This window comes from Rhizopus microsporus, assembly GCF_002708625.1.
Source record: "Rhizopus microsporus ATCC 52813 unplaced genomic scaffold scaffold_2, whole genome shotgun sequence".
Lineage (NCBI taxonomy): Eukaryota > Fungi > Mucoromycota > Mucoromycetes > Mucorales > Rhizopodaceae > Rhizopus > Rhizopus microsporus.
The window spans coordinates 464,389-480,275 of record NW_019671917.1 but is presented as its reverse complement, the minus strand read 5'-3'; the positions used below and the strand labels follow the sequence as shown (position 1 = coordinate 480,275).

At 38.0% G+C, this 15,887-nt stretch overlaps 6 protein-coding genes across 6 annotated transcripts; 3 read left to right on the top strand and 3 right to left on the bottom strand.

Annotated features, from left to right (window-relative positions):
* Positions 1-33: 33 nt before the first annotated feature.
* RHIMIDRAFT_222497 (phospholipid-translocating P-type ATPase) lies at positions 34-4,651 on the bottom strand. The gene is made up of 5 exons (XM_023607457.1): positions 3,389-4,651; positions 3,105-3,332; positions 2,982-3,050; positions 773-2,927; positions 34-716 (listed from the first exon to the last, which is right to left on the bottom strand). The coding sequence occupies exons 1-5, from the start codon at positions 4,604-4,606 to the stop codon at positions 106-108; spliced, it is 4,281 nt and encodes a 1,426-aa protein (XP_023469761.1). The 5' UTR covers positions 4,607-4,651; the 3' UTR covers positions 34-105.
* Positions 4,652-5,759: 1,108 nt separating this feature from the next.
* RHIMIDRAFT_233654 (uncharacterized protein) lies at positions 5,760-6,179 on the bottom strand (the record flags this gene model as incomplete). Its single annotated transcript, XM_023608003.1, has 1 exon — positions 5,760-6,179. One exon carries the CDS (start codon positions 6,177-6,179, stop codon positions 5,760-5,762), a length of 420 nt encoding a protein of 139 aa, XP_023469760.1.
* A 1,108-nt stretch (positions 6,180-7,287) lies between these two features.
* RHIMIDRAFT_265028 (uncharacterized protein) lies at positions 7,288-9,234 on the top strand. Its single transcript, XM_023611788.1, has one exon. It carries the CDS (start codon positions 7,400-7,402, stop codon positions 9,017-9,019), a length of 1,620 nt encoding a protein of 539 aa, XP_023469759.1. The 5' UTR covers positions 7,288-7,399; the 3' UTR covers positions 9,020-9,234.
* RHIMIDRAFT_265026 (WD40 repeat-like protein) lies at positions 9,211-10,699 on the top strand. The gene is made up of 4 exons (XM_023611787.1): positions 9,211-9,403; positions 9,453-9,642; positions 9,708-9,802; positions 9,857-10,699. Exons 1-4 carry the CDS (start codon positions 9,253-9,255, stop codon positions 10,636-10,638), a joined length of 1,218 nt encoding a protein of 405 aa, XP_023469758.1. The 5' UTR covers positions 9,211-9,252; the 3' UTR covers positions 10,639-10,699.
* A 1,746-nt stretch (positions 10,700-12,445) lies between these two features.
* On the top strand, positions 12,446-13,952 carry RHIMIDRAFT_233651 (uncharacterized protein; the record flags this gene model as incomplete). Its single annotated transcript, XM_023608002.1, has 8 exons — positions 12,446-12,471; positions 12,520-12,585; positions 12,638-12,739; positions 12,797-13,050; positions 13,100-13,287; positions 13,339-13,481; positions 13,543-13,746; positions 13,805-13,952. 8 exons carry the CDS (start codon positions 12,446-12,448, stop codon positions 13,950-13,952), a joined length of 1,131 nt encoding a protein of 376 aa, XP_023469757.1.
* A 131-nt stretch (positions 13,953-14,083) lies between these two features.
* On the bottom strand, positions 14,084-15,670 carry RHIMIDRAFT_310690 (uncharacterized protein; the record flags this gene model as incomplete). Its single annotated transcript, XM_023614681.1, has 3 exons — positions 15,546-15,670; positions 15,177-15,490; positions 14,084-15,091 (listed from the first exon to the last, which is right to left on the bottom strand). The coding sequence occupies exons 1-3, from the start codon at positions 15,547-15,549 to the stop codon at positions 14,084-14,086; spliced, it is 1,326 nt and encodes a 441-aa protein (XP_023469756.1). The 5' UTR covers positions 15,550-15,670.
* Positions 15,671-15,887: the final 217 nt, after the last annotated feature.

Here is a 15,887-nt window from a genome sequence, read left to right as displayed (position 1 = left end):
CTCGGTAAGTATAAAACGAATAATACGAAATGTTTTATTCATTAATCTTCTAGTTAGTTTGTACATGAATCCTATTAAAGTATAATTACACTATTTTACTTTCTATTATCTTCTTTGCCACCGAAACGGAAGGTGAATACGTTTAGAAGAGATTTTAGAGTCCTTTTTTGCTCTTTTCAACCTTTTTTCATACAGCTCAAACTGTCTGCCTTTAGCCACAACGTTTGGATACCACCACTGATAAACAAATGTAATTGTATATCGTGGTAAGAAGGCTAGAGTGAAGGCAATGATAAATGTCATCCAAAAGGACCAAGAGCCAAATACCATCTGTGCCATCCCATAAAGAGAAACTGAAGGAAAAGAGCCATAGATGACCACCCATAGGAAGGCGACCAAGAGTTCGATAGTTACAAACACAACCTGCAACCAAGTCCAATACCATGTGTTGAACCCAGGGACTAGGTTAGCTAGCACAATCGCTGTTACTGCAACAGACGTCGAAAACTGTAGGTTGGACTCAGGCTCACCGTTCGCGTTTGGATTCGTCTCGTATAAAAAGTAAAATGAATAAAAGACGACAAGAGATTGCCAGATACCGTCAGCAAAGTAGAGCCAAAACCTAAATCGTGTATATAATTTTCTTTCAATACCAATCGTGTACACTTGAGGAAGATGCTTCAAATAAGGAGCAGTTATATCTTGATCAGTAGCACCTATGTTTAAACAGTTAGTTTTGCATGACTCTATCTATTTATAGCAAATACCATACCAAGGACAACAATAGGCGCCAGTGTGAAAATGATATTATAAAGTTGCAAAAAGGAATAATCATAAAAAATATTGCCTGACCATGAGCTATAGATTTGATACCATAATGAAGGAAAGACCCAAAAGACATTTTTGAAGAAAAAGTTCAAAATCATTTCTGAAATACGTACATAGCTCCAGTGTCCCTGTACAAGGAGGAGCTTGTGAAGGAATCTGAACTGACATATTGAATAATCAGCAGCCATAGCAGCTTGGACACCTTCTTGACCAGCGATGCCTACGCCAACATTAGCCACCTGAATCATACTGACATCGTTTGCACCATCCCCAATGGCCAGAGTAACTACGTTATGCGACTTTCGAACCAATTCAACAACCTGAGCTTTCTGAAGCGGACTCACACGACAACAGATGACACTCTTGCAACGAACAGCAATATCCAGCAACTTTTGACGTGCCTCATGGTCCCCGAATACATGAGCTAATGCAGCGCCTTCAATGACCAGAGCATCCTCGGGTGCATCGCTACCTTGCTCGTTTTCAATTTTATCAAGCTTTTCAGATATATCACCAAGATTCTTGATGATCTCATTCGCATTTTCGCTGCCGCGGACTGTCCATAGTTGCATTTCACTATCTAGCAGATTACTAGCATATCCAATATTGATTGCTGTTTCGAGTTTATCGCCTGTAAGTACCCAAATCTTTATTCCAGCCTTGCGAAGATCCTCGATGCACTTTGGAACACCCTCTTGCAGTTTATCTTCAATACCTGTCGCGCCCAAGAGTTTCAAATTGACTTCAATCTTTTCTTGTACTTGAGCTACTTTTTCTGCTCGACCTTCTGTTGCTGTACTAGCCTCATCTATCTCCTTTTTCCAGCTCTCGTATTCTTCAGAGTCGATGTTACGATAGGCAAGCATAAGCGTTCTAAGACCATTTTCTGAAAAAGTGTCTACGTCTTTATGAGTTTTGTCAAGGATAGTTTGCTGCTTGCTGTCATGGTCAAGTCGCTCTGTAATGACATTATCTGCACCTTTACAATACAGTATAATATCATTCCACGGCTCTGGTCTCTTAAGTATAACACTCATCCTTTTACGGTCGGAAGTGAAGCCCAAGACGTCCAAGAGCTCAAATGTGTACTCTTGTCCTAATATATCGACTGTCAGCATTTTCCCTTTACGGTTGACGAATGCAAATCCAGCATTTTTAGCAGCGTTTACTAAGGCTGCTTCATCTGGTGATTCTGCCTTGTATTCTATCTGGACTTCAACTGTGTCGTCTACTCTATCTGGAGTATCTTTTTCGGTGATAGAGTCAAACTCTTCTCCTCTGCTCTTTCTTGGTCTATGCCTCCTTCTTGATTTTTTTAAGCTACGAAGGCCAGTCGCATTGAGTAACTTGCTTCCACTGGTCCGAAGACTAGAGCCGAGGGTTTGCTTTTCGATGTTTTGGGAAGCACCCGCTTGCGCTTTATCATGATCAGCATTCTCTTCAAGATTCTTACCGATGATTGTAGGTTGTGCTTTTGTTTCTTCCTCTTCATCAACGTCATCTTCTTCCTCAATCACTTTCCCATCTTTACCAATTTTTTCAATGACGACTGTATGACAGAGAGCAAGTAGCATAAAGAACTCTTTGATCCTATTGGATTGCTCTGTTTCTTTATCATCAGCCTCTAGCCTTCCTGTTATGTCTGGGTTTTTTATATCTTTAAATAGCTGAGGATCTGCAAAAGATAATCGGTCGGGATCCAATGATGAATAGGTTGGTTTAAATACGCCTTTCAAAATCTGCTCATACTCTTCAAATATTTTCTGTTTCCTCGTACTATGCTCCTCATTGGCCTTCTTTTCATCACCATCCTGTAGAGGATCCTGATCAGTGTTGATTAATGGTGGAGATCCGTCATCATCTCGACCAGCAGATATATAACTAGACTGACCTTCTTCATATGAAGCAGTCTGTACATTTTGCTTTTCTTTGCGAAGACGAGCGCCGCGTGCTCCTTCTGACTCTGGTGAAAATCCATTATCTCCATATCTGACGCCTCCTATTGTACATTCTCTAAACTCCATAATGTTACGCGTCAAGGTCCCGGTTTTGTCAGAAAATATGTATTCGACTTGACCCAAATCGTCAGATAAAGTCCACTGTTTATAACAGTTTAATATAAGTAAATTGGTAATTTTTCATCATTCACTTACAGTCTTGGGTATACATGGGGATTTAGAGTGTTCATCCCACATGTCCAGATCATTCCATATGAAATAAGCCTATAAGATGTTTAGTTTATTCATTATGTAAATAGCCATGGGTTGTGTGTATACCTGAAATGTCTTTACAAATTCGATAGAGACATATAAAGAGATGGGTATGATATTTTGAAAGATAATAAGACTTGACCAAAAGTTTAAGAAGCCAACGTATCCCGGACTTCCAGATTGTGCTGTAAATAGCAAGCTTGCGCTATTGCCCATATCTCTTGCTCTGACAACTCCAGCCATAATTGCACACACTAAGCATAAAGTAAATAACACAATGAATGCAACAAAGATCTATGCTAGGGCATTAGAGTGAATAAGGATAGTGAATGAAAACAATAAAATCTTACCTCTTTATTCATTTCAGTATCAATCTGACTTCTTTTACTAGGCGTGTCACCAGAGTTAAGTATGATCTTTGTATCTGTGCCAGTAAACAAGACAACAGCGATTGCCCATTTTGTATTACGAATGACATGTCCACGGAGCAGAATATTGTTAATATCGAGTGGTGTCTTGTTCTTTTCAACCCATTTATCTGTAGACTCGCTTTTTTCCAAAGTGACTAGTGTACCATCAAATTTATAAAGGTCTGGAGAAGGAGCGTCTGCTTCGACATAAAAGTGGCATTCGTTTAAACAATCTGTGCCTGATTGAATATGCTTAAATTCAGCCACACTATTGCGCGGTTTCAAGTTTGTTTCTCCATCCAAATCTTTGGTCTCAACATAACACACACCTTCTTTATCAGACGTTGACAGTAACACTGCATCTGCAGGGACACTGTCTCCATTCCGCAGTAGAATAAAGTCACCTACACGTGCATTCATTGCCAAAGATGGATGAAATGTTCCAAGGTTGTCACTATGGTTACTTTGAGCGTTGGATGTATCTGTCGTAATTGACACATCATGGTTGCTCTCCTGGCTGATCGTGTCGTGTGATTCTTTTTTTGTAAGCTTGTGACCAGAAAAACATGAGAACAATGAGACTACAGGGTTACTCTTGGCTGAGGTTCCTGGGTAATTTGTATTGTTATATCCGATAAGTGTATGTGTAATATTTTGATTATATCGCGCGTCTACTTTATGTCGTTGATAATCTTCAATAGCATCCTTTAGTGCTGTTATAAAGACCACTGCACAGATAGGAAGTAAAGTCAAAGCAGGAGATTTGACACCAAACAGAGGCAGTAGCTGAATAACAGCCATTCCCAGAAAGTACAGGTTGGCAGGTCTTCGAAACTGTTCAAATAGGTTCTTTGGAACAAATGTGATGATTGTATATTTTGATGTTCTAATCTTGTTTGAAGCATATGTCTCTTTTGCTCGTCCTTTTGACGTGAGAGCAAATTCCGGTAATGGTAGATTGACAAATACTCGGCGTCCGCTACTTTGAATCCTTCTTAATTTTACTGTTGATTCGGTCCGTTGCATTTTATGACCGCTGGATATGGTAGAGAGTGTCCGAGATGATCGACGAACTGTTTCTTCATATATATTATCTTTTCGACGTACGTTTTCGTTGCTACTGCTTCTTCTTTTCCATATCCATTGTCTATTAAACATGTTGTCAGAAACAAAGACAAGACAAGAAAAGAGATAAAAAACAAGAGTAAAAAAAAAAAAAAAAAAAGAGAGAGAGAGAGAAAAGAAATACTGGATCAAAGGGAAGCATTAAATGATGTAAGCGCCATTATTTTTATCATGGAACTAACTGATGTCTGAAAATGCCGTAAAAGGCAATTAAAGACAGACTGATACTATTTTTATTTCTTACGGTGATCTAATTTTGTTTTTTTGTCTTTTTTTTCTTTTTTCTTTTTTGCTTGATATCAGAGAAGAATATGGTTTAAACTGAAGAGATTAAAAAAGCGTATATTCCTGTGAGAATATATACATAATCCATCTTAAAAATAATGGGCCTGTCTAAAATAAACAAAGTTGTATAAAACCTATAAATAAAAACTATTTTCAGTTCTTGATGGCTTTTTGTAACATCATTTCTGATCCAACAAAATACAATAGTCATCTTTTAAATAAGCTCAGATACATAAACATGTCTTTGAAGATCACATTTTGTTGCTTTTATAAAATCACTATTTGAGCATAACTCTTTTTATCACGCTTTTTTTTTTTTATACAGGCTTGAATAATAGATGCCTTGGTTTTATCAAAGCTATTTATTTAGCCTCTGAAGAACAGTAATTGCACCCTTTGCTACATATCTTTCCTGTATCTCTGAGCAAAGTGGGGCTTATCCAACCAAGCGATTTTAACTTTTAATGCATCAAGTATAATTATAAGATTCTATACTTGTCAATTAGCTTACTACGGGAACCCTTTCCTGAAGCCCATTATAGATATCGAATTAAGCAATTGTTTAGTTATTTCTACCCTTGAAGAAAAAGCTGTACTGATAAAGAAGGTAATACTACTATCAGTAACATGTGCAACATATCCTTACTGGTCTTTAATAACAAAAAGACCTCTCCTTCCCCCTCTCTCTCCCTTTTTGCCAGCTATTGACATACTTTATCCTTTTTCTTTCATGGCTTGATTCTAGTTATAACAACAACAACAACAAAAAACAAGGAACATCACTACGTTTCTCCTTTCATTTTTGCCAAAGAGATACAATCATCAAACGATGAGTTCGACAATGACGAACTGATGAAAGGGAGAGAGCATTTAATTAAATTGGGTTTATTTTTGGTTGGTACTAATAACGATGAGCGTATTGCTGCTGTTGCTGTGGTGAATAATCTGGTAATTTATGAAAACTATCTGATGGCAATGGTATAGTCTCTGTAATGTCATTGCGTCCCACAGTTGTCTGCTGCATCATCATCATGTTTTGTCTGTTTTCTTCATCCAATCGTTTACGCATACCACGGAGACTTCTGGTGATATACCAGATGATAACAGCAACCAATACAAGAACAAGAATGATAATAAAGATGTATCGATCATTCTTCTTTAGCCAACTCTCTTGTGACTTTTCTATGGTATTACCGTCTGTATTAAAACCATTTGGATTGGGTGATGGAAATGGGTCTGGACTTTGAGCAGATACGATCAGAGAATGAAATAGCACAATTAAGGTTGTAGGGAAAAAGTAATCGAAAAGTATCAATTTCATCTTTTTAATCAAAAGGAAAGGAGTGGGTCTCTTTTAGTACGTCAGCAAAACGGAAAGAGGGGGAAAGAAGGAATGGGGGACTAGAAGAGAGAAAGAAAGAAAAAGGGAAAAAAGAGAGATACAAATTGAGAGAGAAAGTAATTAGGAAAACATGATCTTTTACAGTGCATCGTGCTTGGAAAAATAGGTCAATTAAAATTCAGACAATTTCGTTATTATTAGGTTCAATTTGGACCCTTTTTTTTTTTCAGACTATGGTGCGTTCACTGCCCAATTGAAGCTGACATGCTACTTTAATTATATGAATAATAGAGCCTCTTTTATGACCATAATACACTTGTGCAAGATAACTTATCTTATCAATAAATATAGCTCCCTTTTTTTTTCTTCTCCATTTCTCAATGTTTATATCCCATGCTCAGGGCACCTTTTATGCCTATCTTTATCAAAGTAAAGTACAATCATCTTATAAAGATAGTATATGAATTGCATCTTTAAGGAGAGGTATATAAAAACCAGAGCTAAAGCATATAGATCCTTTTACATTAAATTGAAAAAGAAGAAGGGCCCAAGTTGGACTTGAAATAGCACGTCTAGCCCTAGTAGTTGCCTGTAGTAGCCTTGTTACAACTTCTTTAATGATAAACTTGTGCTTTAATGGGATTAATCAAGGGCTAGTGGCACGCATGCGTGATGGCCGGCTCATATAGATGCTAGGTATTACCCATGAAAATAAACATGTTTGTCAAAGAATAAATGTCGCATACCCTAATGGGTAGGGGCAGTGTGTTAACTTTGTTTTCTTGCACTTATTCGAGAGTGCTTATTGCAGCTCAGACAGAAACGTAAGACCCATACAAGCAATGTTACCATGACTTCCTTGCATGTTTAAAAAAGTCCTCCCTATTGTCTTGACAGTGTCTGAATTTAAAGTAACTGTCTGAGATTAGGATCACTTCATGTATGTCTATTTGACCCATAGCTTCTAACAGACACATTATTCATCTATAAGTACGGGATAAATATGACATAGACTAATGAAATAATTTTCACAGTAGCTATACTAAGTGAAAAAGAGACTCACTTCGTTGAAAGGAAATTTCTTTACAAATCACTTTTAATCAAAATTTGTCGTATGATTTTGACTCGTGTGTCAAAAGGAAGTGACAAAAAATTTCTTCTTCTACTATTACTCCTACTCCTTTTTCCTATTTTATACTATGGCGCCCATTTCATCCAATCTTCCTCCTTCGAAGCGTATCAAAGTAGAAGATCACGGTATTAAAGATAGATTCTATCCTGGTCTCTTTGATCAAGCCAACCGAGACAAGCTACGAACATCCATACAAGCATCCAAACCTTACCCGCACTGCAAAATATCAAAATTGATCAATGAAAATCTCTTACGTCGTGTACAGCAAGAAATTTATGCAAACCTTCACTTTACTACAAAGGAAACAGATATTTACAAGGTAAATCAAACAGGCGATCTTGCCAATTTGAACGGATTAAGCCCTCAGGAAAAATCTTGCTTGCCGGCTCTACTTGAGCTCCGAGAGGCGCTCAGCTCTCAGTTATTTCGAGAGTTTGTCTCTGATATTACCGGATGTGGGCTCCTGTCAACTTCAAAAATGGATATGAGTGTGAATACATATACGGCAGGCTGCCACCTACTGAACCATGATGATGTAATTGGTACACGTCGTATATCCTTTATCTTGTACATGCCAGATGACGACTGGAAGCCTTCGGATGGTGGCGCACTAGAATTGTACCCCGTGATTGAAAAGAATACACCAGCGAATGAACCTACAGTGAGTGTACCACCTGAATGGAACCAGTTTTGCATGTTTACGGTCTTGCCCGGATATTCATTCCATTCTGTGGAGGAAGTGGTCACCGAAGGAAAGCGACGATTGAGTATCCAGGGCTGGTTTCATTTTCCTCAAGAAGATGAGATAGGATACAGAAAAGACGTAGACCAGACAGAGACAGGAATAGCTTCTCTTCAGCAAATTGAAAAGGCTATACACAGTAAACAGTCCAAGTTTCAGCCTTATCTTGGAGATCTGTTGGAACAATCAGTGGTACTCACAAACGGCGATATTGAAGCATTATCAGCTTGGATGAATCCTGATTATCTCAAGTTGGAGTTTCTAAGCAAGGTGACCGATACATTTGTGGAAGAATCAGCGGTTCAATTAAAGCAATTTTTAAAACCGGAGCTCTGGAAAGAAATTCAAGCAGCTACCTTCGAAGCAGATGAACAAGATGGATTTACGCAACACATTATGCCACCACATGGAGCTGGTATCAGAGGAAGCTGGTTCATACAGGGTCCACCTGTATCTCGGCGCTTCCTCCAGCTGTCCAACAGTATAAGCTCAGATCAAAAGGAAAATACAACTTGTCTGTTTGCAAGACTTCGATCCTATTTTGAACACGAGCCTTTTCGTCGCTGGTTGGCTGTTCTTTGTCAGGTCTCTCCCATTGGATACCGTGGTATGGCGCGCAGGTTCCGTCCAGGCCACGACTTTACGTTAGCAACTACAAACCAGGAAGGCAAACCAATACTTGATGTTACCCTCTGCTTATCTTCTGAATCTGATCAATGGGAGTCATGTGAATATGGTGGATATGAGTGTTATATGGCAGCAGGTGAAGATGATGATCCTGCCACTTATCGATCTTCAGATGACGGAGCATTGCTCACTGTGCCAGCTGGTACGAATGAACTATCGATTGTACTAAGAGATGAAGATGTTATGCGTTTTATAAAATATGTCAGCGCAAGAGCACCAGGAGCTCGATGGGACGTTGCTTATGAGTATGAAGTATGAAATAAATGGGTTGCTGTATAACTTAGCAATAGACACTATCCAATTATCTAAAAAAAGGGAACACTTTAACAGAAATTAAAGGGCAATAATGAGAAAAAGTTTCCAGTGACTGTAAGCGTATGATCTTTCTGCATGATGGCCTTTCCAAATATAGAAATACTTTTTTGTTTCTCATTCCACTTTCTCTCTCTTTTCTTTTTCTTTTTTCCTTGTTTGTACAGCAATAAAAAAAAATGAATCTGTCCAAAGTACCACATAGCATACACGATGCACCAGGGTTATTATACGCAGGCTTTAATCAGGACTATGGCTGTTTTGCTATTGGACTAGATAACGGCTTTCGAGTATATAACTGCGACCCCTTGACAGAGCATTCCCGTAATGGTAAGATTAATCAAGTGCAAAGCAACATTAGTTTGACAGACTTGAATAGAGTCAGAGGAAGGAGGAGTTGCAATTGTCGAAATGTTGTATCGCACCAACTACTTGGCACTTGTAGGTGGGGGAAAAAACCCACGATATGCACCCAATAAAGTGATTGTCTATGACAGTAAAAATACAAAGCCAGTGATAGAGTTAGAATATAAAGCAGAAGTGAAAAATGTAAAACTGAGAAAGGATAGGTAAAGCATAAATAAAACAAGAACTCTTGTGTGAGAGTGTGTGTTTGCATATTGAAACATTGAAGATTGACAGTTGTGCTTCAAAATAAAGTATTTGTCTACCATTTCAGTATTCCACCAAGACTACTGCACACTTTCGAGACATGCGATAATGATAAAGGTATATTATATATCATACTTATGTTTTTTTATTTTGTTATTTATGGTTCCATAGGTCTTGCTGCAATATCAACATTACCTGATCATGCAATACTAACGATACCTGGTAAACAAAAGGGCCATGTGCAGGTTATTGATTTGAATACCCTTGGATACTATACTTCGGCCGAAAACGAACAGTTACCGCCATTATTAGCACAACAGCACACAAATGGAACAAATACACGTACCTCGGTCAACGTGAGCATCATACCCGCCCATTCTGGTAGACTAAGTTGTTTATCACTAAATCAAGACGGCACACGGTGTGCAACGAGTAGCGACAAGGGCACACTGATTAGAGTATTCGACACATCCACCGGGACTTTACTACATGAACTTCGACGAGGGGTTGATCGAGCAGAAATTTACTGTATTGCTTTTAATTCCGAATCCACTCGTCTTTGTGTTTCGTCAGATAAAGGCACGATCCATGTCTTCAATCTGGATCCTTCTGTTGTCACAGCAGCAGATCACAAACCACGAGGACCAACTTATGGACAAGTACCCGTTAGCCCCACACATTCACCCAGTCACTATGGTTTGACACTCTCTGGTAATCGTGGAAGCGCGCTGAGCTTTATGAAGGATATCCTACCGAAATACTTTAGCTCAGAATGGAGCTTTGCTAATGCAAAACTTGCAACCGAGAGCCGATGTTTGGCAAGCTTTGGTCATCAAAAGAATACAATCATTGCAATCTGTGCAGACGGTGGCTGTTATAAATTCTCTTTTGATCCAAAGAAAGGCGGTGAATGTAACCGAGAGTCGTTTGAGAGGTTTTTAAAGCAAGAATAAAGGGATAGATTTATTCTCTTCTTCAAATTACCTTTTTTCTTTTCAGAAAGTAAAGTCGTATTTTCGTAATATTCATAATACAATTTATACGAAAAAGCGTCAAGTCAGCGCGACATTTTGTTTGTGGAAACCTTACTTAATCCAATAATGAACTTGAAGGCGTTGATAGAAATATCATCCTAGTTGCCCTAGGCTCAATTTTCAAGAAATCTGCTAAAGTTAACTCATCAAGAATAGAATGCAAACACAACCTAACTATATACTATGGGCAAGATGTCAGTGTTGGTATGGAAACGTTATCTTTTGAAACAATGTAATACTAGCTAAAATAAACAAACATTTATTGCAAAGTTAACTATGACAAACTACTCTGAATGTGAGAAAAGAGATGGACTCCATTCATCTTGATATCTGCGGTCTTTTTTCGTAGAAGGAGGAAACCAAGCGCCACGAACCCACAATGTATACTTATTTGTAGAGGAAAGACTATAAGGAGGTATCTCCACATTCTGCTTTGATTCCATGGACCTTTTGGTAGCCTGCTTTTTATGTTCAATTAACACATAGTAAGATTCTTGAATTAAAATTGTATACTTCAGTGTAAAAAGCCTTTCCAGCAATGTACGTAAATTTCCTAAGTCCATTTGCGTTGAAGGTAATCTTAACGACCCGAGGTGGCTGGCAACATATGGACGATTGCCAACAAGTTTAACTTCGGACATTTGGCCCTCAGATCCTACAATCTGCATGCATTCGCCTCTAGCATTTCTTTTATTTCTGGAGTTTAGGAGCTGTCTTTTGTACATTCTCTCATTATGGCTCCGAGGGATCCTATCTGGGAGAAGTATTTCACAGCAGAAGGGCTAGTAGAAATCTCTATTTTTAATAGCAAGGAATTTTCAAAACTGCCCATGGATCTAGTGCCATATGGGCAAATTTGACAACGTAACAACTCCTGGTGATATTTTCAGTAAAGCTTTGAATCTTCCAGTGGATATGACTACAGAAAATAATAAGAGTTGGTTTCAATTAGCGATGTTATCAGCTGCAAAACTACTTAAAAACCGCATACGTTTGCCACTTTGTCGTGCTTCTATGTTTATATCAAAGATTACACCTTTTGTCGTCAAATAAGCAATGTATTTCGTACACAGGCCAAGATATTATTAATAATCAGCTTTTACAACTAGGTATGTATGTTGAACTAGTAGTACTAGATAACCCTGCTGGTTCAACTTCTCGGTAAACAAAACACCCCGCTACAAGTTCCCCGCGGTCTTGGAGGCTATCTGGATGCTTAAATTATCAATGCTTAATGCATTGAAGCTGTTAAGCAAGAAGAAAAGAAAAGCAACGTGCATTGAACATAGCCAGCAATCACAAAATTTATTCTTGTGCTTCACTGTAGAAAGAGTAAAAAGAGTTCAAAAGTAGCCATACTGCTCTTCTAAAAGGATATGTCATTCAGCTAAAGGTAAAGATATTGGTTTTTTAAGTTTGTGAAATGGATTCTATTTTAGAAGCATCATTTCCTTCAAAGCATCATTTATTATTCGTTTCATTTGTAATAAACAAGATACTCCTTGTCATCTTTTTTGAACTGGCAAAACGATGTAATAAAAACATCACGTGTCCACATTGGCCTTATTTTTTTTTTTTCTTTTTTTGTATTTGTAAATAAATATAATATCTTTTAAACATAATAACAGCAGAAACATATGGATGTAAGAAGCCCTTTTCCTCAATTTATACTTAAACATGTTGTTGATTATGCTTTTTTCTACATTTTCAGTATGATTACCAACACATGCATAATGAATCTGACTTTGCAACGTAAGGAATTAATTACAATTACACTCAAGTTGCTCACTTAAACATTAGGGACACTGTGATTGAAGACCAAGTATTATCCGATAAACCACGCATTTTACTAATGGGCCTTCAAAGGTAAATTGAACAAAATAACTTGATAAACAAACAAACTTTTTCTTTTGTGTAGAAGTGGCAAGTCAAGTATTCAACGAGTTGTATTTGGAAAAATGCCGCCAAACGATACCTTGTATTTGGAAAGCACAACAAAGATTCAAAAAGAAGATATAGCGTAAATACTATCTAAGCAAAAAAGAAATGATTGTCTAAACCTTCCCTCCTTTAATAGTCGCTCCTTTATAGACTTTCAAATATGGGACTTTCCTGGACAAATCGACTTCTTTGATGAAATGGCCTATGATCCACAGGATATATTTGGAACGGTGGGAGCATTGATATTCGTGATAGATGCGCAGGATGATTATAGCGAGGCATTACATCGTTTATTTACTACGGTGACAAGTGCTTATCGAGTTAATCCAAATATTACATTTGAAGTGCTTATTCATAAAGTGGATGGATTATCTGATGATTATAAGATTGGTAAGATATATAAAAAGAGAGGCCAAATATGTACTCATTCTTAAAGCAGATACTCAAAGAGATGTTCAACAAAGAATGAGCGATGCCTTGGCAGATGCACAACTGGAATATATCCATCTCACATACTATCTCACGAGTATTTACGATAACTCAATCTATGAAGCATTCAGTAAGATCATTCAAAAGCTGATCCGTGAGTTACCCGCTTTAGAAAATTTACTCAACGTTTTATGTTCAGTAAGATTTGATATAATGTATATCTTTATGTGTCGCTAACATGTATTATAGAACTCGGGCATTGATAAAGCATATCTATTTGATACATTAACCAAAATATACATCGCAACAGACAGTTCACCTGTAGACATGCAATCATATGAATTATGTTCAGATATGATTGATGTTTGCATTGATGTTGAATGTATTTATGGGTAAAGAAGTACTTTAATATCTCACAAAGTGTCCTCATCTTAACTCAACTCTTTCCTATAGTGCACAAGGCGGCAGTCCGATGAATTTATCCTTGATGGACTCTACAGAGCGCTATCATCAAGAGATAACCAATGGAAACGGCATAGACTCTGAAAGTGTAATAGAACAACAAGAGGAAGAAAAACCAAAGCAATATGAGACTGAGGCATCTAGTCTGATCAAACTGGATAACGGAGATGTGCTTTATATGAGAGAAGTCAATAGGTAACAACTGAAGATCTTGTTTTTTTGGATTACACAATAACTCCCTTAATCTACTTAGGCTGCTAGTGCTGATATGCTTATTGAGACAAGATAATTTTGAAAAACATGGTTTAATTGACTATAACTTCCAATGTTTCAAAGAAGCAGTAACTCAAGTCTTTGAGTTTTCACGAAAACGAAACACACAACAAAGACAACTACATTAATAAACAAGCCTACTATTTGAAACCATGTTTACAAGATCAAACTTTTATTTACAATTAATACACAAAACACAGAGTGTTTTTGAGATGGTATAAAAAAGGGCTGACGCAAAAGAAAAAGGAGATTATATAACTTATGCGGAGGCAGGAGCGTCAGGGGCAGACTTTGTAAGGAAGACAGAGTGTTGACCACCAGCAGCAACACGAAGGATGAGGTTGGTTCCAAGGTTTTTACCTCTTAATAACTTGGGGACAGGTTCATCATCGTCACTACCGTTGCCAATAGCATTACTGGAATTGAATCCCCAAGAGTAACCTTGACCGTTTTGACAAGCAGTAAGAACAAATTCAGTACCAACAGAAATATGGGATACAGGAGGTAAATCGGAGACCTTGGTAGCAACAGGAATAATAAACTTGAATGCAGATTCTTCTGATTTTACTTTTAATGGAGCCATGACCTCTTCAGATAAGCCCAATTGGTTGGCGTCACCACGACCATAAGTGAAAACTTCTCCTGCTTCATTAACAATAAGTGTAAAGTGTTCACCAGCATCAACAGAGACAATGGTACCAATTGATTCAGGCAAAGAAACGAGTGTGGGCGAAGGGATGATGTTTTCATCGCTATCAATACATTGTCGATAATTATTAAGACCCCAAGCATACAACTTATTGTCATGTGTGACAGCCAAGGAGTGGTAGGAGCCAGCACCGATAAGCTTCACATTCTTCAAACCAACAAGATCACAACGAAGTGAATCCTTTGGATGACGAACAGACACACGACGGCCAAGCTGGCCTTGTTCACCATAACCCCAGGCGTAGATGCGGCCTTCAGCAGTTAAAGCTAAAGAGTGATTTGTGCCAGTAGCAACATCAACAATGATTTCCTTGGCAAGAGCAGAGTACAGAAGAGGAGTTCTTTGGTTCAAGAGTGTAGGAGAGAACCCAAAGATGCCCTCAGTGCCACGATAAGTACCCCAGGTATATAATTTACCCTCAGCAGTGATAGCCATGTTGATACAATCACCAGAAACAACCTTGACAAAACTAACATCACCAACATCAACCTTTGCAGGTACTTCGTTATTGCCTTCACGGCCCAAGACGCCTTCATCAGCGCATCCCCAAGAGTATAACTATAAAAGGAAATGGTCAGTTTTCCATTATCTCACATATAAAACATTGCCTCATTTTTCTTCTTTTTCGAGAAAAAGTACTTACATTTCCTTCTGGTGTCATAGCAAATGAGTGCAATCCACCACAGGCAACATCAACGATATCAACATCGGCTAACGTCTTTAAAGGGACAGGACGGTTTTTTTCATCACCTTCAATACCGAGTTGACCAAAATCATTTGTACCGCATACAAATACGCGTCCAGCATCAGTAGGACGCTCAGCAACTTTGTTGAGTAAAGTGCGAACACGTCTTTTAGCACGCTTAGCTGCTGCTTCAGCGTCAGAAGCAGGAGAGGCTCTTGTGCGTTTTGTGTTGGCCTTTTCAGGAGTAGTATTATTACGGCGTTTAGTAGCAGCTATTTATAGTTGTGTTAGAGTATACGCCTATCAATAAGGTTTGATATAGCTTACGCATAGGGTCTAATATATAAAATGGAAAAAGAGATAATAAAGAGAATGAAGGAAAGATTTTTTTTAAATAGTGCACCAATTCTCTCTATACTAGTTTTTCGGCCTTTTTTTTTTAAAAAAAAAAAAACAGAAGGAAGCTCGGGCAGTAATATCTTGTCCGGTTATTGTGACTATTTTTCTTTCTAAGCCTTCTTCGTCTCTTCTACAGGGTTTTACGCTAAAATTAGACGATGTTAATTTTTCTTCTGGACGTATTTGGAATAAATTGTAGACAACATACTTACCTTTTTTGGACGTAACGTAAATGGAAGTTTAGAAGAAGGACAATAAATCTTTAGATGG

What these genes read in the sequence shown, in the direction of transcription:
- RHIMIDRAFT_222497 (XM_023607457.1), bottom strand. Translation starts at nt 4,606, where the DNA reads ATGTTTAATAGACAATGGATATGGAAAAGAAGAAGCAGTAGCAACGAA. An exon ending in ATACTGAAATGAATAAAGAG is followed by an intron (nt 3,333 to 3,388) that starts GTAAGATTTTAT and finishes GCCCTAGCATAG; the next exon opens with ATCTTTGTTGCATTCATTGT. An exon ending in AATTTGTAAAGACATTTCAG is followed by an intron (nt 3,051 to 3,104) that starts GTATACACACAA and finishes AACATCTTATAG; the next exon opens with GCTTATTTCATATGGAATGA.
- RHIMIDRAFT_265028 (XM_023611788.1), top strand. Translation starts at nt 7,400, where the DNA reads ATGGCGCCCATTTCATCCAATCTTCCTCCTTCGAAGCGTATCAAAGTA.
- RHIMIDRAFT_265026 (XM_023611787.1), top strand. Translation starts at nt 9,253, where the DNA reads ATGAATCTGTCCAAAGTACCACATAGCATACACGATGCACCAGGGTTA. An exon ending in GTAAAACTGAGAAAGGATAG is followed by an intron (nt 9,643 to 9,707) that starts GTAAAGCATAAA and finishes GAAACATTGAAG; the next exon opens with ATTGACAGTTGTGCTTCAAA. An exon ending in GACATGCGATAATGATAAAG is followed by an intron (nt 9,803 to 9,856) that starts GTATATTATATA and finishes ATGGTTCCATAG; the next exon opens with GTCTTGCTGCAATATCAACA.